General features: G+C 47.1%; 3 protein-coding genes, 1 long non-coding RNA gene and 1 pseudogene across 12 annotated transcripts; 2 read left to right on the top strand and 3 right to left on the bottom strand.

Annotated features, from left to right (window-relative positions):
- Nucleotides 1-4: 4 nt before the first annotated feature.
- On the bottom strand, nt 5-2,681 carry LOC144034075 (radial spoke head protein 3 homolog B pseudogene; annotated as a pseudogene). 2 transcript variants are annotated; one of them, XR_013288153.1, is made up of 2 exons: nt 2,461-2,681; nt 5-1,383 (listed from the first exon to the last, which is right to left on the bottom strand). The product of XR_013288153.1 is annotated as a radial spoke head protein 3 homolog B pseudogene, transcript variant X1 (transcript). The 2 variants fall into 2 exon arrangements; XR_013288154.1 differs by lacking the exon at nt 2,461-2,681 and adding an exon at nt 2,297-2,441.
- Nucleotides 2,682-3,490: 809 nt separating this feature from the next.
- actr1b (actin related protein 1B) lies at nt 3,491-8,573 on the bottom strand. 2 transcript variants are annotated; one of them, XM_077542611.1, is made up of 12 exons: nt 8,369-8,573; nt 7,412-7,476; nt 7,255-7,330; nt 6,970-7,095; nt 6,746-6,870; nt 6,213-6,429; nt 5,551-5,643; nt 5,302-5,476; nt 5,156-5,217; nt 5,017-5,057; nt 4,785-4,935; nt 3,491-4,751 (listed from the first exon to the last, which is right to left on the bottom strand). In XM_077542611.1, exons 1-11 carry the CDS (start codon nt 8,414-8,416, stop codon nt 4,833-4,835), a joined length of 1,131 nt encoding a protein of 376 aa, XP_077398737.1. In that variant the 5' UTR covers nt 8,417-8,573; the 3' UTR covers nt 3,491-4,751; nt 4,785-4,832. The 2 variants fall into 2 exon arrangements, with proteins under 2 accessions (XP_077398737.1, XP_077398738.1); XM_077542612.1 differs by having other exon boundaries at nt 3,491-4,935.
- Nucleotides 8,574-10,347: 1,774 nt separating this feature from the next.
- LOC144034077 (stanniocalcin-like) lies at nt 10,348-12,004 on the top strand. The gene is made up of 4 exons (XM_077542615.1): nt 10,348-10,658; nt 10,737-10,879; nt 11,287-11,498; nt 11,591-12,004. Exons 1-4 carry the CDS (start codon nt 10,484-10,486, stop codon nt 11,886-11,888), a joined length of 828 nt encoding a protein of 275 aa, XP_077398741.1. The 5' UTR covers nt 10,348-10,483; the 3' UTR covers nt 11,889-12,004.
- A 146-nt stretch (nt 12,005-12,150) lies between these two features.
- Nucleotides 12,151-24,313, bottom strand: LOC144034070 (fibroblast growth factor receptor 1-A-like). 6 transcript variants are annotated; one of them, XM_077542603.1, is made up of 19 exons: nt 23,958-24,313; nt 23,789-23,879; nt 20,469-21,387; nt 20,022-20,155; nt 19,538-19,645; nt 19,203-19,384; nt 18,021-18,144; nt 17,770-17,957; nt 16,891-17,023; nt 15,911-16,116; nt 15,473-15,621; nt 15,152-15,273; nt 14,969-15,079; nt 13,946-14,139; nt 13,695-13,817; nt 13,269-13,339; nt 13,035-13,172; nt 12,748-12,853; nt 12,151-12,429 (listed from the first exon to the last, which is right to left on the bottom strand). In XM_077542603.1, the coding sequence occupies exons 3-19, from the start codon at nt 20,708-20,710 to the stop codon at nt 12,364-12,366; spliced, it is 2,397 nt and encodes a 798-aa protein (XP_077398729.1). In that variant the 5' UTR covers nt 20,711-21,387; nt 23,789-23,879; nt 23,958-24,313; the 3' UTR covers nt 12,151-12,363. The 6 variants fall into 6 exon arrangements, with proteins under 6 accessions (XP_077398729.1, XP_077398728.1, XP_077398727.1 ...); XM_077542602.1 differs by having other exon boundaries at nt 20,469-20,714; nt 21,116-21,387; nt 23,789-24,313; XM_077542601.1 differs by having other exon boundaries at nt 20,469-20,714; nt 20,982-21,387; nt 23,789-24,313.
- On the top strand, nt 21,634-22,271 carry LOC144034078 (uncharacterized). The gene is made up of 2 exons (XR_013288155.1): nt 21,634-21,801; nt 21,922-22,271. It is a non-coding gene; the product is annotated as an uncharacterized LOC144034078 (long non-coding RNA).
- Nucleotides 24,314-24,842: the final 529 nt, after the last annotated feature.

Consider the following 24,842-nt stretch of genomic DNA (forward strand, 5'->3'; position numbering starts at 1 on the left):
TGAAGAAAGTCCGAATGAACTTTATTCCGAATTCATTTTTCACAGACAGGCAAACCTTGTCGAGTCTTGTTCTGCTAGCTAGCTAGCTAGCGTTAGCACTGCCAAACGTTCCAAAAAGAAACAAAGCAAACTCGGAGGGCAGGCACAAAAACGTCATCAAAGTGTCGCGGGAACTTGCGAAGAGACACGTGAAAAAGGTCCCGTTGTCTTGGATGGCCTGCAAACGTCCGCCGGCTCAGAGCAGCTCCCACTCGAGATCCCCGTAGAAGTCGCGCCTCCGCAGGGCGATGTCGTGGATGATGGCGTCCAGCAGCAGCCTGGCGGAGTTCCTCTTCTCCAGCGTGTTGTTGACCTCGGCCATCAGCCACTGGAAGAAATTGACCTCGATGTCCCGCTCCACCGGGTCGTAGAAGTAGCCGTGACGCCGCAGCGAGGCGAACACGGCCGGGAAGAGTTTGGAGAGGAACTGCTGCGCGCAGGCCTGAGCGGCGATCATCTCGGCCGTCTCCTTCTCCTTGCGCACCGCCTCCTTCTGCTGCGAGATGCGGCACTCCTTCTCCTCGTTGCGCCGGCGTTCCTGCTCCTGCAGCCGCTGGACCTCGGCCAGCTCGGCGTTGCGCAGCTGCTCGAAGGCTCGCTGCTGGGCCCGCAGGCACGCCAGCTCCTCCTCCTCCATCACCTCCAGCACCGACTGCTCGATGGTCTTGCCCACCAGAACCTCCAGCACCGGCTGCACCTCGCGGTCAAAGTCGAAGAGCTCGCCCTCCTCGATCTGCGTGGCCACGTCTTCGCCCGATTTGGCCGGGATGAAGAGGGGCGTGGCCGGCCGGTCCAGGAAGCCGTCGGTCTGCGAGTCCATGTCTTTGGTGGCCAGGATGAGACTGAGCTCCTCCAGGTAGGACTCGGTTTGCACGTCCACGTGCTTCCTGCCGGGCAGCTGCTCGGGATTCTTGAACCACACGTGGTCCCTGGACCGCAGGAAGTCCACCGACCTCCTGCGGAATCCCTGCTGCTGCTGGATGTCGGCCATGTGCATGGCGGTCTTGGTGGGCAGCGGTTGCTGCGCGTTGCCGCGGATCACCCGCCGGTCGTACATGATGTTGCCGTACTGGGGCGTGTCCGTGGGGGACGCGTTGAACCTGGAGCGGCTCTCCACCGGCCGGGGCCGGCTGGCGAACACGTACGTTCCGTTTTTGTCCCGTTGGCCGTGAGAAACGGAAGCCATGCCGCCGACCGCACGCGCCGATTATCCGGTTATGCCATCGTCGGGACTTCGCGAGGACCCGCGCTTCCGATTCGAGACGCTTGTGGACGACGCGTGCTCAATTCCGCTCCGTTTGGTTCCAGGTTTGAACTTCTTACAGCAGACTTTGAGTTGATGACCTCGAAGCAAAGACAAAGTTGAAATGAGTACCAAGAAAAAAGAATTGGGGACGGTTTGTTTGTTGAAGACGTTTCCGCTGGTTCAGTCCTAAATGGATCTTATCTTATCTTAAATCTCAAGGTGTGACGTTTCCTTGTTTATGAGTGCTTATACTTATATACAAGACAATAATTAGCCAGCACTAGTTAGCGGTCGGATTAACATTATTGCTAGAATGTTATAGCCATTGGATTAGAACTACAGTATATTTTTCTTCTTCTTTTTTTTAACCTTTGACCTTGAATCCACCTCCTATCCGTCCCATGTGTTTAGGAATGTTGCACTTGCTAAGTGCCGATTTGAAAGTGTACGTCACACGATGAGCAGAAACACGATTCTACAAAAATAAATCTTATCTTATCATTTTTTTGTTTTCATGAACTAAAATGTCCACCGATTTTAGTCCGGTTTTTACGATTAGTTGACGAAAATGCATATTGATTTAGTCCCACTTATTGTTCATTAATGAGGGTTGTAGTCTAGCTTTAGTCCCGTGACAAAAATGTGTTGACCAAATAATTTTGCTTTGGTTTTCTCTGACGAAATGAAGACTTTGAAATCGGGCGACTCCGCAAAGCAACCGTTGCAGCACAAATGGAATCAAGCGGCGACTCTTATCAGAAGACGAAAGGACGTTGGTTCTTTTGAGCAAAACAAAATCCTCCAAATCGGCTGCTTTGAAAATGTCATCCGTGCCAAACTCGAAACGGGTGATTCGAATTCAGCTTTGTTTGTCTGCCTAAAAAAATGTCAAGCTCGTCCACGAAGTGGCCGGAAAACGCAAGCTGCTTTGCCACAAGACATTTGGGTCTTTTTTTTTTTTTTTGTTGCATTCAAGCCGGTGAGAAACTTCAACAAAAACTTTCCACTTGCCTTGAGTCAACGTTCGCGTTGGCTTAACCTGAACGTCACCGACTTGACAAGCTAGTGACGTCGTGCATCAGCGCACTTTTGCCTCTTGATGTCCATTTGTTAAATAAAGCAATTTAAAAAAAAAAAAAGAGACAACGACTGCAAAACCAAAACCCATCACGTACCTGCGGCGTCGCCCAAATTCGAATCATCTCAGTTGGTCTTCGTCTTACAGAATCCATCAAGACGACGCAAGTGACGTCATCGCTAAACCAACCTTGTGACCTCATTTGTTTCGTCGCATCATAAAGGGCAAAAGCTTGTGACATCATTTGTGGCGTTTCTCTGATTGCCTTTGTTGGTGCGCGCACGCTCACAATTGTCAGTCAATGTTCTTGTGAAGGGCGCGCAACACGAAGTCAGGTCATGTGACCACATCTCGGTCACGTGCTGTGGAATTTGCTCGTTTCTTTTCTTTTTACTTGACTGGCTTGTCCACATTTGAATTCACAAAACAGTTACAATTTCAGCATCCAAATTGGGCAAATAATGTCGATTTTCGTTTTTTTTTTATCCAAACGCTTCCTATTCAAGTAAAAAGTTTGACATTGAAATAAGTTTGGTGTATAAAATATATCATTTTGACTTTTCATCCAGATATTTTTTGTTTCTATGAGCATGACAATTATTGTTTGATGTCAAACTATTTTGTATTAAAGCACTTGTTCTAAAGGTGTTCTATTGTTTTGAATATTTAGTTTGTGGTAGCAAATTGTTACAGTTGAAATGTATTTACTTAAAAAAAAAAATACAATTACTGTGGCATTGAAGCTAAGAATCTTTGGCGACATCTGCTGGTCACAGCGGGAACAAAAATATTGAATCCTTTTCAATTCATAATCGATAGCCAAGTTGTCATGTATGGAAAGCAAAGAATTTCAAAAAAATTCAATGTGTCACATTACAGACTTTCACTAAGTAAATAATTACTTTCATGCTTATTATTCAAAATAATAATTTCTCAATATTCATTTATCGTTAAATTCTTTTGGTATTTAGCTCAATATTTGACTCTGTAATGATTTCCATATTTGGCTAATCTTGTCACTCTGGAGGTCCAAGATTAAATAACAAACATCATCGGTTAAGGGTTCAATATTGAAATCAAATGTGAGATAATTCATTTTTTAAAATACATCAGACGCAAGACAAGCATTTAAGCAGCAGACATATTTATTTCTCATATAATAATCATGTTGTTGATAATAATAATAATAATAATAATAATAATAATAATAATAATGCTGATAATGACCAGAGCAAAAAATTGTTAGCAAAAATGGAGAGTTTTTTTCCCGTCATCGTCGTCGATGCTTGAAAAAGTTCCAGAATCTTCACTGGCCACCATCTTGGCGGCTAACGCTAATCGCTAACGAGTGACAACTGTTTTGTTTTGATTGGCCGGTGAGCTGTCAATCATCTCTCAACCGTCTTTATTTTATTTTTAAATTAACTGTGATTATTCGTTGAGTCTGCTTCCCTCTACTAGTACCATTTTGGGCCAACTAGTACGTCCTCAAGATGGATTTGAAGGATACGGAATAGATGGACCATCCTTGATGTACTAGTACGATCTATGGTCGTACTAGTAGAAATAATGACATAGTAAGTAGTAAGGCAAAAGTGTAAACTAGTTGAATCTGTGCACTTTTCATACTACTCGTGAAATGTCACCATCAGTACGAGTAGCAAATGGTTGTCAACTAGTGCAGATTTGTACATTGTACACTTTTTCCTCACTAGCAAGACAAAATGTACATATTACTAGTAAGCCAAACTACTAGTAGACATTTGAGTGCTCTTAGGGTCCATAAGGCCACTCGTAATGTGACAGTAGTTGTGCCAAGTGGTGTTACTAGTGCAGCATAGTCATGTAGTTGCGCACACCATGGCTGTCGTAGTAGTTGTTTTTTTGTTTTTTACTGTATCCTAGTCAACCTACTAGTGCGCTGGATTGTCGAACTGAAGAGGACAAACGTCGCATGTGATCGTCAATGCTCGGCCTGCCAACATTTAGTCAACATCAAGGTCATGCTCCTCAGGCACTAGTAGCAGAAGAAATCTTACCAATAAGTTCTTCTACTACTGCGGATAAAGCTCGTTGCATAAATACTCAAATATGAGGCAGTCGTGGAAAAGACGTGACTAGTAGCAAGACAGTCGGTCAACTAGCGCGCTCAATTCTGACCAGCGGAGAATTTAAGTCTTACTAGTGAATACGAAGAGGCTACGACGAGTCCATCGAGCTTGAGCTGACGTCTGCTTGAAAGCCATCTGAGGAGCCAGAAGGTGGAACTAGTAGGCCAAATGTGGCACTAGTAGCGGCGGCCATTTTGGGACACCATAGAAAAGGTTGGAATGGAACCGTAGCAAGAAAACGGAAAAGAAAAGAAAACCTGGACTTTTATTGACACGTGACGTCACATACGCCTTGATGTGACGGGGGCGGGACCGGGGCCAGGGGCGGGGCCGGGGGCGGGGCCGGGCGAGGCGGTTCTTAGAAGGTCTTCCTGTGGATGGCGCGCGCTCGGTCTTCCTCGTACTCCCGCTTGGACACCCACATCTTCTTGAAGGTGTCCAACGACGCCAAGATGGAGCCTCTGCGGGTGACGGCGAGAAAAAAAGATGAGGCAATTCAGACACTTCAAAAGGACAACAAATAAAGCAAAGTCATGTCGTACCCGATCCACGTGGAGTACAGTCTCTCCTGGGGGGCGGAGATCTGCACAGACGAGAGCGCATGAGACAAGAAAAAAAGCAGAAAAAAAAAGGGGGGGGTGGCGAGCATCTCTAGAGAAAAACGGAAGCGAGAAGTCGAACCTTGATCTTGACATCTTTGGGCGCAAGCTTCTTCACTTCAGTTAGTAATCGCTCTCCAAAGCCTGAAGAGGGCGACAGTGAGTGACGCGGCATTTGGCAAAGGCCCGACGGGTCGACGGGCCGACGGGCCGACGGGGGCCTCCCACCTTTGATGAGCGTGGACCCCCCGCACAGCACGATGGTGGAGAAGAGCGTGCGCCGCAGGTCCATGTCGGACTTCTGGATGGCGTAGGCCAGGACCTCGTGGATGCCCGAACTCTCGTCGCCCACCAGGTCGGGCCGGAACAGCAGCTCGGGGGCGCGGAAGCGGGCGGGGCCGATCTGAACGCCGCAGCGGGATTGGTCAGTGGGGCGGAAGGGGGCGGGGCTTAGCCGGGAGACGGGCGCCCACTCACGTTTAAGGCGCTCCCGTCGGGGAGGACGTACTGAGCCTTCTCCGTCTCCAGCGTCTCGTCCTTCTGGGGGTTCAGCGACAGGTAGCACGCCCTCTGGTGGCGAAAGCGAGCGCTACGTCATCGGATCACATTTTGTCCAATGGAATCGTTTGTGTCAAACGACGGGTTCCGAGAAGCCACAACGGCACTTGACAGAAGCGTTAGCATTATGCTACCGTCTACGCTAATTCCCATTAGCCCCTGTATGGAGTTTCGCTTTATACGTTAGCATTAAGCTAATTGGCTTTTGTTTGTATCGGTGCGTGTCTGCCCGCACAGTGCCTTGACATACGAGTGACACCACTTTACACGAGCTGACTTTTTGTTTTGACTTAAGAGCAAAAATCTGAGATGTGGGCTTGCTGTCCAACTAATAAGAAAATGACACACAAAGCTTCAGCTAACGAGTTCATTTAGCTTAATGTTAACCAACAATGCAAAATGCTGGCGATGAGCATCAGCGTCATGTGACCTTCTGACACAAATGGGGCAGCTCTCGTCTCTGTTATGCTGCCCCCTGATGGTCAAAGTGTGGAAGTGTTCAACTATTTAACAATGTCATGCCTGTGTGCGTTCAGATGATCTTAACGTTGGCCAATACGACGGCGACGCGGACGCCTCACCTCCTTGATGGTGCGCACCACCTCGAACTCGGCCGAGGTGTTGAAGTTGTAGCCTTCCTTGCGCAGGAGCAGGCGCAGGTAGCGCGACACGTCCCTGCCGGCGATGTCCACGCGCATGATGGAGTGCGGGATGGCGAAGCCCTCGTAGATGGGCACCACGTGCGTCACGCCGTCGCCCGAGTCCAGCACCACGCCCGTGGTGCGTCCCGTGGCGTACCTGAGGACGACGACCTCGTCATTCTCCACAACAGGTATTTCATCAGTCGTTTCGGTGGCATGCGGAAATGACCAAAATGCCAATTTAGTGATGAGGGGGAAGAGAAATTAATGAGTTGGTGATTCATAACACATTTAATTATACTGATTTTTAAAAAAATTTTTTTTAAAGCCGATTCATCAAATAATCATTGAAGAGGACTTGCAGGCCTTATGAAAAGGTTGCTTTTTGTCAGGGCATTTGGCTATTATATGACTTTGAGACGCGCTAGTCTGCGTTGGCGAAAGCTGGTTAGCACGTTAGCCGGTGCGCTTACAAGCTGAGCACGGCCTGCATGGAGATGAAGAGCGCGGGAACGTTGAAAGTCTCAAAGAAGACCTCGGCGGCCTTCTCGCGGTTCTTGCTGGGGTTGAGAGGAGCTTCGGTCAGAAGAACAGGATGCTGAGAAACACACGCAGCTTTACAAGCGACAATTTCCTCGGCGTTTGGTCAGGAAGACGACGACGACGAAGACGAAGATGACAAAGACGAAGAGCCCACCTCCTCGGAGAAGGTCTGCAGCTGCTCCTTGGAGTAAACGTATTGCCAGATCCTCTCCATGTCGTTCCAGTCCTTCACGATGCCGTGTTCCATCGGGTAGCGCACCGACAGCAGCCCGCGGTGCTCCTGATAAATAACAGATCAGTAAAATTGATCCCAGGATTGGAATTTGCCTGGTCTGACCAGACGAGGCTTATAACAAAACAAAACAAAACTCGTTCGCAGGTGCACTTGCAAGTCAATGTACAAGTGCCTCAACTTTTTTGCTTGTCGTCTCGGCATTACCTCTGCTTTGGGTCCGATAAAAAGGTCTCCCTCCAAGGCGCCCGCCATGACGCGCACATGTTTGGGACGACCAACACTGCAACGCACGCAAAGTATCGACATTTGCATCACAATCCGCACATCGAAGCTGAAGAAGAACGACGACGGTATGACTTACTAGTTGGGAAAACAATATTTGGGGATCTGGTCTCCAGCAAAACCAGCCTTGATGACTCCTGAACCCTGCGCGCGCACACACAATTATAAAAAGAAGCATGATGACGTGTGAGGAAGAGGAAGGTCATGAGACACGTCTGCAGGCTACACAACAACAGACGACGACTTTGTCCAACTTCGAAGAAACACAACACAAGCTGTGCAAATCAATCGCTCTCTCAAACACACACATACGATTTGTTTCTGCTACACGAGTCATATTTAAGGGTCTGTAAAAATATTAATCGATTCATCGATACGTTACAATCCTCAGAATTGAGAAACGGTGGGTGGGCAGTTTGCACTTTGGGTTTGATTTGTAAGAAACAGAGCAATTGGGCAAGTAACAATTATTTGAAGAATTCATCTGTCAATTTTGTTGATTCATCGATGAGTCAGATTTAAAAACAAAAACATTTTATTTCCATCCCTTTATTCCGAAACATGACATTATTCCAATTGATAGTGTACAAAATCAACATAAACTCAGAAGGATTCAGTTCATGGTTTTGGTCCACAACATGTCAGAAAACAGGCAAAAGTGTTGATAATCAGTCTGCATCTGCATAACGTGGAGTGACGGGGAAAAAACTGTTCAAAATCAAATGTCAAGTGTTGTGATGCTGTAGCTAAGTTAAGCTAGCATTTGTCATCTGTCACTTCTCTGGTTAGCTAGCAGCCGGTCGGCGAGCATTTAGGCACTAGCTTTCGCTAATGCTAACCGGCCAATCCAAACTATCTCGCGCTCGGTGTTACAGTCGCTTATGTACACGTATAATAATAACAATAATGATTATAAGGTGGCGGTGTGGGGAAGAAAAAGGCTGCAGCTAACTCCAAGACAATAGCGCGGCTAAGCTAACAGCTAGCCCGCGACGGCCTCGGTTTGGGTGTGGGTGAATGACGTCATCATACTCACGTTATCGATCACCACGGGCTGATTAGCTAAAATGTCATAGGACTCCATGACGGACAAGAATGTTGAGGCGCGCGTCTGTCCGTGTCCACTTTCGGTGCTGAATGACGTCCAAAGTGTGAAAGGAGAGAAAAAAAGAGACGCCCGCCCGCCGCTTCGTTCGTTCACTGCGCTGATGAGCAGGACGACCGAGACCGCCGCTCCACTCCACTCCGTCTCTCCTCCCCTGCAACGTTCCGCCCTCCAACGACGCCATACGTCAGCGCGGTGGTTGGCGGCCGCTCGGGCCAATCACATCAAGCCATTTGATGACAGACGGGTGTCTGAACCAATTGCAATTAGGACTAGTTTGTGGTCCGCGTTTCGATTCCGCCCAGTAGCCTGGCATGCCAATTACTACTGTAAAGATTTTCAGATGTCTGTTGAGTATATATATATACTTTTATACGAAGCCTAATAAAGGTAAAAAATCATTGTACAGTGGTGCCTTGAGATACGAGTTTGTATACTGTTTAAGGGTTTAAGAGAATATTGGCCGGGTAAAAGTAAACAACTGCGTTGTAATCCTGTCGGTGCCCCCCATGTTTTGTTTTGTCCTGTCTGTCTGCAGAAGGCACGTGACTAAAATCAACCAGGAACACCTCACCACCTTGTTTGAGAAGAGTCTGGCTGCAGACCATGGGCGAGTGGAGCTCTACCGGAAACACGTGACCTCCAATTCCGTCTTCCTTTTGTTTGTTTTTTACTAAGCCTAAACGTAACCATAACTACAACATAACCATAATCTTAACTTAAACTAACGTTAAGTAGCATTATTTGTATTTCTGAGTATATTTCGCTGTTTTAACTAAGACGACTACAGGAAACACGTGACCCCTATTTGAACACCAACGTTGTAGCGCAGCGCCACATAATGGCGAATGCAACGTAGCGTAATTGCAGTGCAACAATTCAATAAAGTGGATGGAATCTGATTCATGTTGTAATGGAAATATTAAGTAGCAAACGCCCTAGCCTCGACAGTTGAGGTGGGTGCTGAAGAAGTATTCTGTACATCCTTCTGTACTCTGCCGGAAGCTCCTTCCACTTCACAACACCTGTTATTTGTAATTGAAGATCTTTCGGTGTCATTAACAGGCACAGCACCTTTCCATTTGAAATCCCGCTCTGGCAAATTCAAGCATTTTAAAACTTATGGCTCAAATGAAAGTACTTGAAAACTTATGGATAACTCTCAATTAAGTACTCCTAACTTTTTATTTAGGTGTAAACAAATTACGCGTCACATGCAATTGAAAACAAGTTTGAGGATAACACCCAGTGGCGACACACATAGTGTAATACGCGTGCGTCGTTTGAAGAAAGAACACAAAGTTCAAGCCAACAACTTATTGGAGCTCACCTGAAAAAAAAATGTGGAAAGAAAAGCAACGTGTGCGTGTGTGTGCTGGGAGCGAAGCCGATCGTGCTGCGCGATGTGCGCTGACCCTTGACCCACACAGGTCACAGTTTCCTGTCCAAGGCTGATAAGACACGACACTTTTTCCACGGTCACATGACCTCCTCCCTGCAACAGGCCAACAACACGAGTGTCACGGGGTCACTTTCCCTCCCAGGCAGCCGCCGTGATTTTATTTCAATATATTATACCAATAATAAATGTTTTAACTTGGCATTGTTGTTTAAAAAATCGATTTTACTATACAAGGTCATTAACGAACAAAAAAAAACCAGCCTTACTATACATGGTATTTTTTTTATAATTAAAAAACAAAAACAACAACTAACTATAAATGATATATATGACGTCCCTTGTTTTCCTCTTGGTTTGTCCCTTGGGAAATAAAATCCCTTTTTTTGTTCCAACCTCCTCCAAGTCTGTCTCGCCTCCGTTTCCTGCTTTTGGGTCTTTCAACAATCCTAACCTGACAGGTGTGATTTGTTTGCGTGTGTTTGTGTGAGTATGCGACGGTCGTGTGCGTGTGACGCGGTTGTGCTTGAGCGGACCAATAACCCCCCCACCGACCCCCGCCCCAAGAAGACGTGAGCAGAATGCTAATGTCCAGGATGTGACGGCCACCCGTCGGAACATTCTCCCGTATAAAGTGCTCGCGCGGCATGCAGAGCTTTATTGCGGTCGCCATTTCCGGCCCGGTCAAGATGTGTCGCTCCTCGTGCTGTTTTGGGCTCGTGGTCGCCGCGGCGGCGCTGCTGACCTCGGCGTGGGGCAGCTTCGAGCCGCTGGGCCAAGAGGCGGCCCCGCGCCGCGCTCGCTTCTCCTCCAACAGCCCGGGTAAGACGCGCTTGCACGTTTGCGTGCGTGCTGATGATGACGTGGGTCGCGCTGATGATGACGTGTGTCGTTGGCCAGCGGACGTGGCGCGCTGCTTGAACGGCGCGGTGGCGGTGGGCTGCGGCTTCTTCTCGTGCCTGGAGAACTCCACCTGCGACACGGACGGGATGCACGAGATCTGCGAGCTCTTCCTGCACGCCGCCGCCACCTTCAACACCGAGGTGACCTCGCACGCACGCGCCTTGAAAATGGCTAACCCTGTTTGGAAACCTACGTTGAAACCTTAACTAGAGTTTGAGTCCCTCATTGAAAAGGCCCACCCTCCTACCTTGAAACCAATTTAAAACCCACACCCGAGGTATAAACTCTAACCCTATTTTAAAACCTACGTATACTTTAAAAAAAAAAAAAAAAAAAACTCTACCCTAGTATCAAAGCCTAATCCTTAGTATGAAACCCAAAATAGCCAGAGTTTGAAACCCTCATTTCAAATGTTTCCGCTAGTTTGAACTTGAAACCCCCCTTTTAAAGCCCATCCATACATTTGAAGCCCTATTTTGAAGAAACCTTCATGTGCAACCCGAGCCCTAATTTGCGGCGCCCGCGTGTGCTCATGATGTGCTTTTAGGGCAAAACGTTTGTGAAGAAGAGTCTGCAGTGCGTAGCGCAGGGCATCGGCACGAAAGTTTTCCAGACCATCCGCCGCTGCAACATTTTCCAGAGGATGATTGCCGAAGTGCAGGAGGAGTGTTTTGTGGCGCACGGCATCTGCGGCGTGGCGAGCTCCAACCCGGAAGCGTTTGGCGACGTCGTGCAAGTGCCCGCGCACTTCCCCAACAGGTTGCCACGACAACCAAGCCAGCGCGCGCCACACACCCACCGCAGCGTGTTCCTTCCTCAGCCGCCATGTTTGTTTGTTTTCCCGCCCGCAGGTACTACAGCACGCTCCTGCAGACGCTTCAGGCGTGCGACCAGCAGACGGTGGCGGCGGTGCGTTCGGGCCTGCTGGGCCGTTTGGATCCCGACATGGAGACCTTCCTGCGGATGGTCCAGAACAAAGAGTGCGAGGCGAGCCAGGCCGCCGCCCACTTCGACGACCCGTCCGGCTGGAGGAACGTGCCCGTCTTCAACATCCAGCCGGGCTTCCGGGGTCGCGACCCCACCCACCTCTTCGCCCGCAAGCGCTCGCTGGAGGACCGGGAGGCGGGGCCTGCCAGCCCCCGCCACTAGACAACGGCCGACTTTTCCTCTTTCCGCTAATTTATGCGCCGTGCGGCGTCTTGGTGCCGGTCGTCAAGCGTCGTAGTGCTACTTTTGTCCGCCAAATAAAAATATTGATGCATTGAGATGGTCTTTGCGTGATCCGTGTGTAAATCCCACACCGGCCACCAGAGGGCAACAAAAATATTGCAAAATGCCATTTCTACATTCATCACATCTTAGCACAAACCAACAAAAAAAACAACACCGAAAAACAATCACACGCGATGGCCGACTTTCACTTGGTTTGATTATTTACATCGTTGCAACTTGAAATTCTTCCAAAACATTTCATCCAGTAATGTTTTTTGTTCATATTCACAATTATTGACAATATTTACACACGTTATAAACAAGAAATGGCGCATCACCTTCCGGCTTTGAAGCTCCGCCTCCTGAACGGCCATGATGACGATGAACCACGAGCGTGTCTACGAGGGATTAGTCAGGGGCAGGAGCCCATTGGAGGATTCTGGATCTGGATGAGGGGGGCGGACAAGTCCAGGTAGTCCTGGGGACAAAGTCAAAAGTGGTTATTATGAAGATGCTAAATGCTAACTAGCTAACAATGCAGCAACAACAGAAAGGGAAGTACAGCTGCGATGCAGTTAGTTAGCAACTTAAGCTGCTAGCAATGCTAGCAGTATAAGCAATACTAGCCATTAGCAATGTTGGCAGCATTAGCTCTTCAATCAGTAATGGTACTTAGCAAAGCATTCTTATTATTATGGCTGGTGCATTAGCAATGCTAGCACTAGCTGCCGCTGAGCAGCGCTAGCGGCTTGCGCATCGCGACGCTAGCATCACAAGCTGTTGCGGCGGCGGTTACCTGCTTGGCCAGCGCGGTTAGCACCGCGTCCAAACGCAGAACGAGGGCCGGGAAGGTGGGCCGGCGCGACGGGACGGCGTGCCAGCACTGTTGCATCATCACGTAGCTGGCACAACACAAGAAGCGCTTTTAGCCACAACATTTATGTACAATACAGAGCAACTACGTGCGCGGCTGACATTTGTAATTGCTGACTCGACAAGAAAGCATCGATGCTTCACGGTTATTTTTGCCAAAAGTGAATTCAAAATGTGAAGAACCTTCGACCCGCCCGCCACGCTACTCACATCTCTTGCGTGCAGCCGTTTGGTTTGTCCATGCGGTGACCTTCCTTCAGAAGTTTGAAGAGATCCTCCACGGGGATGCCGGGATACGGCGACGCTCCCAACGTGAACATTTCCCACAGCAGGACGCCGAAAGACCACCTGACACACAACAAGCAAAGAAAAACTAGGTCCGGCCACGCGTCTTTTGAAGGGTCGCGCGTGCTAACATGCTAATGCGGCTAACGCTGGACTCACACGTCACTTTGGTGCGTGTAGACGCGGTCAAATAAAGCTTCGGGCGCCATCCACTTGACCGGCAACGGACCCTGGACAACACAAACACAACAAATGTGGTCTGGTCTGGTTTGTGTTCTGGAGTGTTCTAGTCTGATCTGGACTCTTCTGTTCCAGAGTGCTTTTGTCTGGGATCTTCATTGTTCTGGTCTCTGATCTGGTTCCGACCGACTGTGGTTCACTTCTGGTTTCAATTGTTTGTTCTGTTCTGGACTGGAATGTTTGCTTCTGGACCGTTCTAGACTGTTCCGGTTTGGATTGCTTGTGGTCTGTTCTCGACTGATCAAGACTGTCCTGGTTAGGAATGTTCTGGACTTGCTGTGTTCTCTTGTAGTCTGGACTACTGTGTGTGTGTGTGTGTGTGTGTGTGTGTGGTGGACTTCTCACATTGCTGGTCTTCTTGTAGTAGTCCACGTGGTGCACGTCTCTGGCCAGGCCGAAGTCTGCGATTTTGATGACCAGGTCGTGCGTGACCAGAACGTTGCGGGCCGCCAAGTCTCTGTGGACGCACTGAAGGAGAACCGGCAAACACGCGCTCGTTTTGGTTAAAGGGGAAAGTCGACTGGACCAAAAGCAAGACTTGACAAGAACTTTTAGCTTCTAATGTGTCGCTGGTGAAATGTTTGTCATCAAATCACCTTCTTTGACGCCAGGTACGCCATTCCTCGGCCCACCTGGTACGCCGCCGACACCAGTTCTTGGAGATCCACGCCGCCCCGCAACGCCTCGGCCGCCGACCGGCGCCAGTACTCCGAGTCGGACGGGCGGCGCGAGCGCAGATACGTCCTGAGGTTCCCCCGGGCGGCGTACTCCACCACCACGTACAGCGGCCCTGTCCAACCCAAACGGCACCAAAAACACACACGTCACCCGGGCTCACCAAGACCCGGGTCGTTGTCACGTCGACGGTGGTGCCGTGCAACAAGTCGAGTACAAATACTGTCCAATCTCCTTAAATCTCGCAAAGACGTATTTGTACTTGACTGGACACTCTAAAAAAAAAAAACACTTGGGTTCAAAATAACTCAATTTGGGTCAAAAATGGACCGATCCACTACTTGGGGCAATTTGAGGCAAATTTCTGGGTTGTTTTAAACCAAATGACCCAATTTCTTTCTTTTTTTTCACAAAACGAACACAATTTTGAGGTTGTATTAAAAATTTTTTTTTTTTTTTCATCCAATGACCCAATTTGTATTTTTCTTTTTTTTCACAAAACGACCACAATTTTGGGAGTTGTTTTAAACAAAATGAAAAAATGTATATTTAATTTTATTTAATTTTTTGTACAAAATGGCCTAATTTTTAGTGTTGTTTTTAAACAAAAGGACCTGTTTGTTTGTTTTTTACATTGTTTTACATAAAAGGACCCAATTTTTGGGATTGTTTTAAACATAAGGATCCTTTAAAAAAGGCCAATTTTTTAGGCAATTTTAAACAAAATAATCCAATCATTTTTAGGTTGTTTCGCACAAACCACCCAATTTTTATGTATTTTTTATTTTTGTTCTTTTGTACGGAATGAGCCAATGTTTTGGTTTAGTTTAAACAAAATGATCCTTTTTTCATATTTTTTTTTTAGCTGGGTCAAATTAAACCAAGTAGTGAATTGGTCCATTCTCAAGCCGATCCTTTTTAGAGTGGAGGATATTTTAGCTCACCGTCGCGCGTGCAGGCGCCAATCAGGTTGATGATGTTCTTGTGGCGACCGATGGTCTTCATCATCTCCATCTCCGAGATGAGGTCCATCAGGTCCTTGTCGCCGGCGTCCGCTGCTCGCCACGGGATGCGCACGTCAGACCGGGAGGAAAAGCGAGCGAGCGAGCGGCTGAGCGAGCGCTCACCTTTCAGCATCTTCACCGCCACCTTGGTGACGCACGCCGGACGCTCCTTGTCCAGACCCAGCACCTCCGCCAAGGCCACCTGTCCGAAGCAGCCCTCGCCCAGCGGCTTGCCCAGCGTCAGCCTGAGGATTAGAACCACAAACAGCACGTTTGCTCAATTTCAATTTTGACCGCATATAAGGCAATTTTTATCAATCACGTGGTCCTCGGGCACCTGCGACAGACAACATTCTTGTTGAGTCTTCAATCAAGCTAACATGCTAATGCTAACAAGTGTTTGTAATGTGCCCGAGCGCCCTGAGAAGCAAAAGCCACACTCGCCTGTCACGAGGAAGTTCCCACTGAAGGTCGCACGGCATCTGGTAGTCGGCGGACACGGCGGCCATGACAGCGGAGGTCCCGCGGGAGGGACAAGACGGACACACGGAAGACTTCTTGGAGAGGCCGGGCGACGAAGACGCCAGCGACACCTGTGAGGGACGCGGTCGGATGTTAGCATCAGTTGTTGTGGGATCTTTTTTTTTGGTCCAATCAGATTTCAGCTCTTATGTGTTGCCATGTAAACGTAATCTGCCCACGGCCTTCACAATCCCGAGTGCCTCAATTAAATCTTTTTTTAAATTTGACATTCACAAATCATTTTTCTGCTACACTTTGTTTATTGTTTCTGATCGCTTGAGCTCAAAATGTGTCGCAGAGATGAACTTACGGCAAAGTGTCTGACGTGCAAAAATCTGCGGCACTTGAAAGCGTCGTCACCTGTCTCTTGAGCGTCACGCTCTTGGCGAGCTTGTGGACGGCCAGCTGGCCGGCGGGGGCGGCGCCCTTCCTGGGGGCGGCGCACAGTTTACAGATGACGGCGATGAAAGTCAGCGTGGCCGCCATGAAGAAGCCCACGCAGTAGAAGAAGATCTGAGCGTAGCTGTGAGGAAGAGGCGGGCCGGGGGGCGGGCCGGGGGGCGGGCCTTGGGAACGCAACACAAATCACAACATCGCCACCATGCGGGAAGGAGGAGCACAGGCGCCGTCTTATGGAGGACCGAAACGGACACAATTTAAAATTAATGAATGACTAAACGTGAAAATAAAAACGGATGTAAAAAATATCATTCAAAAATTAAATGCAATAAAAAAATTAATATAAATGGAAATCAAAACAACAAACAATAAAATCAACGGGAAAAAAAATTAGATTCAAAAAATAAAAATAAATACAAATATATAAATAAAATTAAATATAAAAACGTTCTGCTCTCACATTTATGTATTTATTTCATGCGGCAGACGCGCTGTCAGGTCCAAATTGTATTCAAATGAGGGGGCGGTTCCAAGCGTGTTGCAAACTGCCTTTCATTGGTCGGCAAACGAGGACGTCTCGCCGGCTTGCATTGAGAGCGACTATCTTGATTGATATATATATTTATTTATATATTTATTTTTAATTTTGTTATTATTGTTATTTTTTTTAATCTTGATATTAATTCTTGTATTTATTTTTACTTTATTCATTTATTTTTTATTTACATGTATATTTTTTTTGTATAACATTTTGATTTCTATTTTTTATATCTATTTTCATTTTCACTTGATTCATTTTTCCTTTTGGCAGTTCTGGTCCTCCGTCCCATCTTGTCATCAGTGCACCGCGGAAGCGCAAGACAAACGGAAAGGGGAGGAGCCAGAAGAGGAGGAAGACGACGAAGAAAGATGTCGCGGAAGCGAAAGGCGGCGCCGCTCACCCTCCGGCACGGTGAGCCAGGCCGAGCGGTGCGCCACGCCCGCGTTGGTCTCGGCCACGCACGCGTACTCGCCGGCGTCGGCGGCGCTCACGTTGGTCAGCGTCAGGATCTGCGGGTCTTCGTCCGACGCCCCCTCAAGCAACGCAAGCACAAACAACCTCAGCTCAGTTGCACGAAACAAATGAATACAAACTCAAATGGCAAATCCATTTTTCATGAAGCAATTACAAATGTGAGCGCTTCTCCAAAAATGAAACTACATTTGATGCTTTCAAAATCATTCAAACCGACTATAATTTGAGCAAAAAAGCCTTTTCAAAACGTCAACTCCCAAAAATAGAAGCTACTAAAAAGTAAAATTTCGTGATATCGCGATCTTCAAATGACCACAATCTTGTCGTCATCACAATATTTTTTTTTTGAAGCAGTTGAATTCCATTTGTGCTGTTCTAGCTCCCTCTAGTGGTTAGTTTACTAGTGCAGTTTCATTTGAATTAGGAATGTTGTGTGGCAATTATCGCGCCCAAAAATAAATACCAGCAAATATTTGTTGATCTTTGTCAAAATAAACCAAAACATGACCTTTGTCCCACTTCAGTCAAACACAACATTGTCAACAACGGACTGAGCAGGATTCTTTGTCGGAACTCGACAAGCCAAACAATTTCTCCGTCAATGCTTTTCATTTCTGTACAAAAACAAAACATGAGCTTCTTTTTTTTGGGTTAGTTTTTGCTTCTTTACACGGCTAACCTAATATCGTGATATCCATCGTATTGGCCGTTGTTACATGCCTACTAAAAACAAAGTCCGTTGAGAAATCCCAAAGGATGGTAACCCCGCGAGGCCCCAGGGGGCGCCATCGTGCGTACGTCCCACCTTGACAACGGTGCCATTGGGGCGCTGGTGGGGTCCGACGCGGCGGGTGGCGCTGTCCACTTTGATCCACTGCACGAAAGGCTGCAAGTCGCTGGACACGCTACACGTGAAGTGCACGCGGTCGCCCGCCGCCGCCGTCTGATTGGCCGGGAGGCCGGCCTTGAGGCGGGGCCTGTCATTGGAGCGCTCTGAGGACGGACAGTCGCGTCGGCGTTGCGTGGACATGTGCTCGCGTGATCGTGTGATCTTACCCACGACATCCAGCAGGAAGTGGTGTTGGATGCGTCCGTGCGCGTTGCGGGCCACGCACGTGTAGTTTCCTTCGTCTTCGGGCACCAGCGTCTCCAGGGTGAGCGTCCACGCGCGTTGCCTGATCTGAAGTCAGTCAGTCAGCGGATCGGCCCGAGGGCCGCGCACCGATCCCAATATATGGCTGGACAGCCGATAAGACTTTTGAAGCCGCCAGGACGCCATATTGCTCCTCCCAAGAAACCTTTCTCGCCATTCGATCGTTTGAGACTTTGTAGAAACGGCACGATTGATCATGTTTTCAATTTGTTCAACATCAACAAGAGGACATTTTGCAAGTTGCCTTAAATGCGGGTATTAATGATATGCTTAATGATGTCACAGTAATCCAACAAAAGAAAACTAATATTGAGGTTTAAGGAACGGAGCGAAAGAAAACGGGGGTCTTCAAAGCAGCACTTACTTGCAGCACTTTTTTTTTTTACTTGTTAAAAACCACCTTTACTAACTGCTGTTGACATTGTTAACATTTTTACTGTTTTATTTTACATTTGACCTGTTTTGCATTTCATTATAGATGTGTTGATGTCGGTGTAATTATGTTAACCTAATATAAGCTGATGAGTAAAATAATGCTTTTGACATTCTTGCTATCTTTTCTACTGTTTTCCCAGACATGAGAAAGTTAATATGTTTCGTTTGTTTATCTCAGAAGTCTAGTTCCTGTTCGTCAGAAATCCGGTTTTCAAAAGTTCACGGACGATCTAGTATACTGGGAGAATGCAATCTGATTTTGTACCTCGCGGGAGGACGGAAGGCGTTTCCTGTTGTTTTGAATAAAAAGGCTGTGTGGGCAAAAGCGCACACACACATATTGGATGACACCGCTTGGGTGATATGCAATTGTGTGACCAGAGATCTCTGTAATAAATCAACCTTGCAAGGACCCTCTTCACAAGAATCTCATCTTTGATTTATTTGAACACGCAAAAGATTACAAAATAAAGCTAATATAAGTCTCATCTGTACGTACACCGTATAGTTTATACAGTAGTGTGCTTGCGAGATGGGAGGAGCAAGATGGCCGCCCTGTGACTTCAACGGCTTGCGCGGGCGTGGACGGACTATCCAGTCCGATATCCAGACGAGTGGGCCCGCCCGCGCCACAGGCGGCGTCGACTCACCTTGAAGCCGCCGAGTCTTTGCAGTCGTCTGACATCGTTTCCGTTCTTGTACCAGTCCAGCGTGGGGGCGGGGCTTCCCGTCGCCCGGCAACGGAAATTCACCCCATGGTATTGGGGACGGACGTAAAGCGTCTCCATCTTGCTCGGAGACGACCAGCCGGGGGCAGACGCTAACGACGATGCTAATCGGGAGAAAAGATAACAGCATCTCTTTTTTAAAAAAAATATTTGCAAAGCAGTTTTGCAAATCAATGATTTCACTTAAGGGGCAAATTTTGAAAAAAAAATGTCAACAAAGGTTTTGAAAATATTCTGAAGTTAAATTGTTGACTGACGTTGTTTTGTTTTGTTTGTCACATCGTCAGCGTGCTTGTTTTCCTCCGATGACGATTCGTCTTCATCTTCATCATCCTCATCCTCAGACGAAACGCTGGCCACAACAACTGAAAGGACAAACTCAAGGTTGACTTTTGGTCTGCTTTTCTCATTTGACTGTGATGACCAATCGTTGCTCATAAGGCGTCTTCGCTCTCAAAAAGGAGAACAAGGCGCACGCGCACACGCACACACACACACACATGCAGTGTTCACGTGTCGGGCCATGAAGTCCCGGCAGACCAACACCCCTCTGACAAAGAATTCTCCAAAACACTTTTGGAAGTTTCCCAAGTTGGACGCAGGAAACGATGACATTTTGTAGGCCTGCAAGCGACCAATCCCTGGACTGGTCGCCACACATTTTCAGGACACACATGTAGACAAACAATGGACTGGTCACATGTAAACAAAGGACTGGTCGCCACCTCTAAACAAAGTCACCTGGGGCTAAGCGGTGGTCATTGGTGGAGGGGCGTGGCCGCGCCGCAGGAAGTAGAAACATGAGCACCAATGGCAGCAGCAGCAGCAGGCGGCCGCACGGCGCCATCTTGTGTCCAATCGGCGTGCAACGGTCACTTAAAGTCACAAAGTCAAGATCAACATCGCAGATTCCTTAATAAATGTAAAAACACTCTTTGGGGATGAAAAGTGGCAGGTTAGGCCACACCCACACTTCGCCAGACAACCAATAGGAAGAGAGTGGGCGAAGACATCATGACGCAAAGGTCTGACACGCACACGCAAAAATATCATCTGGCACGCACGCGCGTCAAACTTTTGCCTAGCAAAACAAAAAAAAGTGACCTTCGCCGCACGAATGACCTCATTTGGTTTGTGGCTCCGTCGAACCCGAGCGAGGCCGAAGTTGGGTTCTGAGACGTCACGTACCTGAGCGCCGACGTCCAATCACCTGCGACGATGCGCGAGGCGCGTGCGGGAGGACGCGACTTGAACCTGGTGGCTTTCCTCCTCTTCTTCTTCTTGTCTCGCCTCACTTGACAAAGTTGCTCGTCATCTTCTTCATTCGCGAGTCGCGACCAACTGCGAGGAGGGAGCGACGGCGGGCACGCGCATGCGACGTGCACGAGAGCCTCCTTGGGGGAGGGGCTATCTGGCTGGCTGGCGTCCATCCATCTACAAAAGAATGGTTTATTTTATGAAAATGATGTAACACCATTCAAAAGGCTAAACAAATTTTTTTTTACTAAGAAAAGTATTTTTTTTTAATTCTTGTACATATTCAAAAAGGACTAGGAAGAAGTTTTTTTTTTTCATTCCTTCCTTATAACACTATACAATTTTTAACCATACTAATAATAATAATAATAGGTAGGAAAGTTCACATCCTTATTCCTGTAGACAGCAATACTTGTCATCATGAGTTGTTGGTGAAAGTTGTACCTATTGTGCAGAACAATACAACAATCATATCGTGCTCCTATTTTTAAAAGATGCTATTTGAATATTGTTCCGGCTGCTCGTGTGCTCTCCCTCCATTTTGTTGTTGTTGTTTCTCTCTTTCATGTAATCACCACCTTCTGTTCCCTGCTGCTTGATTGCAGAAGTTCTTCCTGGCTTTGGAAGGTTCTTGTGCTGATTGAAATTCCACAATGTAAACCTGCCTAACGGACTTTTCCAATTGCTTGTTTTTGTTTTTGTTTTTGTTTTGGCAGTGCGAAGTGCGGATATGTTGACCCAAACTCGTGTGCAGCAATTTCAGTAAGCAAAGCCCAAGTTGCACTTTTCTCCGTGTTTAGTGCTGCCTTCAGGGACAGTCCAAAATCACAGCAATCCAGCGCCTGCAGTCCTGTAAAAAAAAGAAAGAAAAGCTTAGCAGTGATAGGCGGGGCATTGTGATTTTCTAGGAATGTTGTCAAAGTGATTGTTTGAAAATGTACAAAGTGGCGGTAAAGTCTCGCACGTTGATCGGTTTCCAAATGATTGTGAGAAATCAGTCATCATCAGCGTTCATAATTCTGGGATCCAGTTGATGTGAATATGAAAATGTCTGTGACATGACGCGCACGCACGCGCACGCGCACAGAGAGGCGGATTGTGCAAATTCAATTGCGTGATTGTGCAAGTGAGCAGAAGACGCCTGGAAGAAGACAAAGCAAGCGTTGTGATGTCATCAAATGGCGACTGTTTTGTTTTTTTTGTTGACATTCGAACGTGTCCATACAGCAAAACATGTTTTTGGCACGCTGACGTCCTTCTTTTTGTAAGTCTTCCTTCCTGGCCGACTTTGTAGCTTTGGCGACTGTCTCGGTCCCGCACCGCAACGTGGACACGCGCAACATTCCAGCTCGCCGAATTCTGACCAACACTTCCTGTTTTGCAGGAGAGCCAGCGTTGGGCCTTCTCGTCCCAGGTCCGACTGGTCAACTTACTAGTAGCCTCCGCTTTGGCCTCGCCAGTAATGCAAATCAGTAGTACAACTACTTGTAACTAGTGTGGCTAAACGGTGCACTAGTTAACCACTGCATGCTACTAGTGACCTTGAAGTTAGTGTCAGCGGCACAAATGCATGGATTTTCTTTATTAGTTACATTTAGTTATCCTGTAACTATTACTTGTGAGGGCAAAGAGAGTACTAGTCCATGGACGACGACACGTTGCTCTTGCGCTACTCGATAAAAGTAAAATAATAATAATAATAATAATAAATCCTCTGTTCTTTGTTGGTATCAACGGTTGCCAAAAAATCTTCTTTTTTCCCGACAACAAAGCTTTAGAGTGCCTCATTGTCACAGAGCAGAAAAGTCTCTCATTGTCAATATTTTTGTCATTTCTGACTTATTTCCCTTTTCGTATTTAGCACACCTGGAGAAGGCGCTGCTTTTAATTGGAACAAGGGATGCGCCCGCGTGGATTTGGTTTGAAGGCCAATTCTGATGTTTCAAATACCAATCACAGATCAATTGGCCGATTAAATCATTTCCAAAAACGCACACACACACAACAGAATGGATGAAATAACTTGTTGGCCTCTTTAAATGACAATAACAAAGATATGAATTACAGGCAAATGGTGTTTGTTTCACTTTAAGATCTGCAGATTTCTTTTGCCTATTTTTGTGTTGGGGGTGTTTGAAGGTCATTATTGTTGACTTATGCTGTAACGGTAACAAATATATGTATACTTTTTAAGAAATCAACATTTTTAAAGCGCTGCTCTCCACTGGCCAATGAAGCGGCGCAGTCGGGTCACGTCATCTATCGCAGCGTTTATCTGATAAAGAAGTTGGACTTTCGTTGAACTCTTAAATTGCATGAAAAGCTTCCATTTTCTTAAGCGCTTGTCGGTCAATCGAATCGTCTTGAGAGTATGAAAATGCACACAAATGGAGGAAAGAAGAAGAAGAAAACCTGGAAAAGATCATTTGACACTGAATTTCACAAGACGTGTTCATGTGTGTGTGGCCGAGTCCAAAAAAAGCCACATTCCAGCGTTTGCGGTGTGGGCGTGCGCGTAGGGGGGAGGCTGCCGTGCGCGCGCGCGCGCGCGCATGCGTTCCTGACAAACAGAAGACATGGGATGGCGGGAATGTGGGCGTGTCTGAACATTGAAACGAAAACGAAATTTTGTTGTTGTTGATTTATTTAGATCTAGCACAAATAGTAGTTGCAGGCAGACTGAAATGCTGCCACTAGACGACAAGAAAGCACAAAATCAAGCTGCAGATGGACTTTTTGTCAATCATTTTGCCAACTGGTAAGATTATTATTATTATTTTCAAACGTGAAATATGTGCCTTGGATACATAAAAGGTTGCAAAACATTCAATAATCAAAATATCGCTCACATTTGTTTTCAAAAAATAGTCCTGAGTTGACTTTTGAGAAATGTTCTCAAAATGACACGTTTTCTTTTTTTAATGAACTGTTGTCAAAATTTTGTGCACTAAAAAAAAAAAATCACTTAGTTTTGCTGAAGGACCAAACAACCCATTCAGAAGTTGAACTGACATTAGTTTGAAATTTTGAAAATGAGTCTACACAATAAATTACATTTTGCTGCTATTCACATTCATGTGAATTCTAAAAGTTAAAAAATGTTTTCATATTTCAAGGTATCGGTACTCGCGACCCGGCTGCCCCCTTGTGGCCGTCTTCTGAACAGACCTAGAAAATGGAAGACTAGAAAAAGAGACGCACTGTGAGAGAGAACACGTGCGCACACGCACGCGCACACGCTTCCTGCTCACCTGCGTGACGGCGAACCGGTACGCCACGCACGCCCACCGACACGCCAAAGGCGGCCATTGGACTGACCCGGGACAGCGCGCGCTCCACCTGCTGCAGGCAGGAAGTACACGAGCGCACCTGACGCCACAAAAGAGGAAAGTCAGCCCCAACGTGCCGGCTCAATCAAACCATTTGTCCAACATGGCAGCCGTCTGTCGTCCGACTTGTCAATCTGTCGTAGCCATTTTGGGAAAGACGACGCGGACGTCGCTTCCTGTCTGCTTCTCATCCAGCCAGCGCCGAAGACACGACCGCAGGATCCATTTGGTGCAGCCTTGACGCCGGCACGGGTCAGCATTGCGCGCTGTGCTCGTCGCTCTCGGAGGCGAAACAAAAGCCGGCAGCGTCTGAGAAACACACACGCAACATCACGGCTCAATTCAATTGCCAACGGGAATCCTGATGAGGAATGCAATCGAATGTTTTCTTTTGTTTTCCTTTCAATGGGCAGAGAAAGGGTTTGGACAGCTCTGGTTTGACCATTTGGCAGGGAAACAACAACAACAACTGTGGCCAGCAGATGGCAGCATTGCATCATTTTGGGACGAGCTCAATGTTGCTCATTTTCATGCACGTAGCGACTCAAAGTGTTTGACATCTTAAATTTAGCACAAAGAGGGTCAAAAAAAGAGGATGGCGATGATTGACAATACATTATGATTAATAACTTGTTCAATTTTTGCTTTGTGTTGCGAGCCAAAACGTGACGTAGAAGTGAGCTTTAAAGACGGAAAAAAAACAAGTGGAGCAATTGAAGTTTGTAACTTCTGTCGCCCCCTAGGCTGGAATTTTGCATTACAATAACAGAACGCTTAACATACAGTACAGTAGTACTTGGGAGGAGCAATATGGCGGCCTTTCGGCTTCAAAACTCTTGGCCTATCGGCTTTCGGAGGGACGAGTGTATTTTAATTATTGAGTCCAAACTAACTCGTTAGCTGCTCTCTCGCACACAAGGTATGTGTGTGCGTTAAGTGGTGTTTTTGTGTCTCCCGAATGGAACTGGCGCTCGTG

Source organism: Vanacampus margaritifer, chromosome 14 (assembly GCF_051991255.1).
Source record: "Vanacampus margaritifer isolate UIUO_Vmar chromosome 14, RoL_Vmar_1.0, whole genome shotgun sequence".
NCBI classification, from domain to species: Eukaryota; Metazoa; Chordata; class Actinopteri; order Syngnathiformes; family Syngnathidae; genus Vanacampus; species Vanacampus margaritifer.

Excerpts from the sequence above, each read along its gene's own strand:
- actr1b (XM_077542611.1), bottom strand. The coding sequence starts at position 8,416 with ATGGAGTCCTATGACATTTTAGCTAATCAGCCCGTGGTGATCGATAAC. Across the intron at positions 6,430-6,745 it reads ATGCAGGCCGTGCTCAGCTT|GTACGCCACGGGACGCACCA; the intron begins GTAAGCGCACCG and ends CGTCGTCCTCAG. Across the intron at positions 5,218-5,301 it reads GGGGTCCACGCTCATCAAAG|GCTTTGGAGAGCGATTACTA; the intron begins GTGGGAGGCCCC and ends CGCCCTCTTCAG.
- LOC144034077 (XM_077542615.1), top strand. The coding sequence starts at position 10,484 with ATGCAGAGCTTTATTGCGGTCGCCATTTCCGGCCCGGTCAAGATGTGT. Across the intron at positions 10,659-10,736 it reads CTTCTCCTCCAACAGCCCGG|CGGACGTGGCGCGCTGCTTG; the intron begins GTAAGACGCGCT and ends GTCGTTGGCCAG. Across the intron at positions 10,880-11,286 it reads CCGCCACCTTCAACACCGAG|GGCAAAACGTTTGTGAAGAA; the intron begins GTGACCTCGCAC and ends ATGTGCTTTTAG.
- LOC144034070 (XM_077542603.1), bottom strand. The coding sequence starts at position 20,710 with ATGGACGCCAGCCAGCCAGATAGCCCCTCCCCCAAGGAGGCTCTCGTG. Across the intron at positions 19,385-19,537 it reads GACAAACAAAACAAAACAAC|CATCGTCGTTAGCGTCTGCC; the intron begins GTCAGTCAACAA and ends TCTCCCGATTAG. Across the intron at positions 17,024-17,769 it reads CCAATGGCACCGTTGTCAAG|GGGGCGTCGGACGAAGACCC; the intron begins GTGGGACGTACG and ends GCGTTGCTTGAG.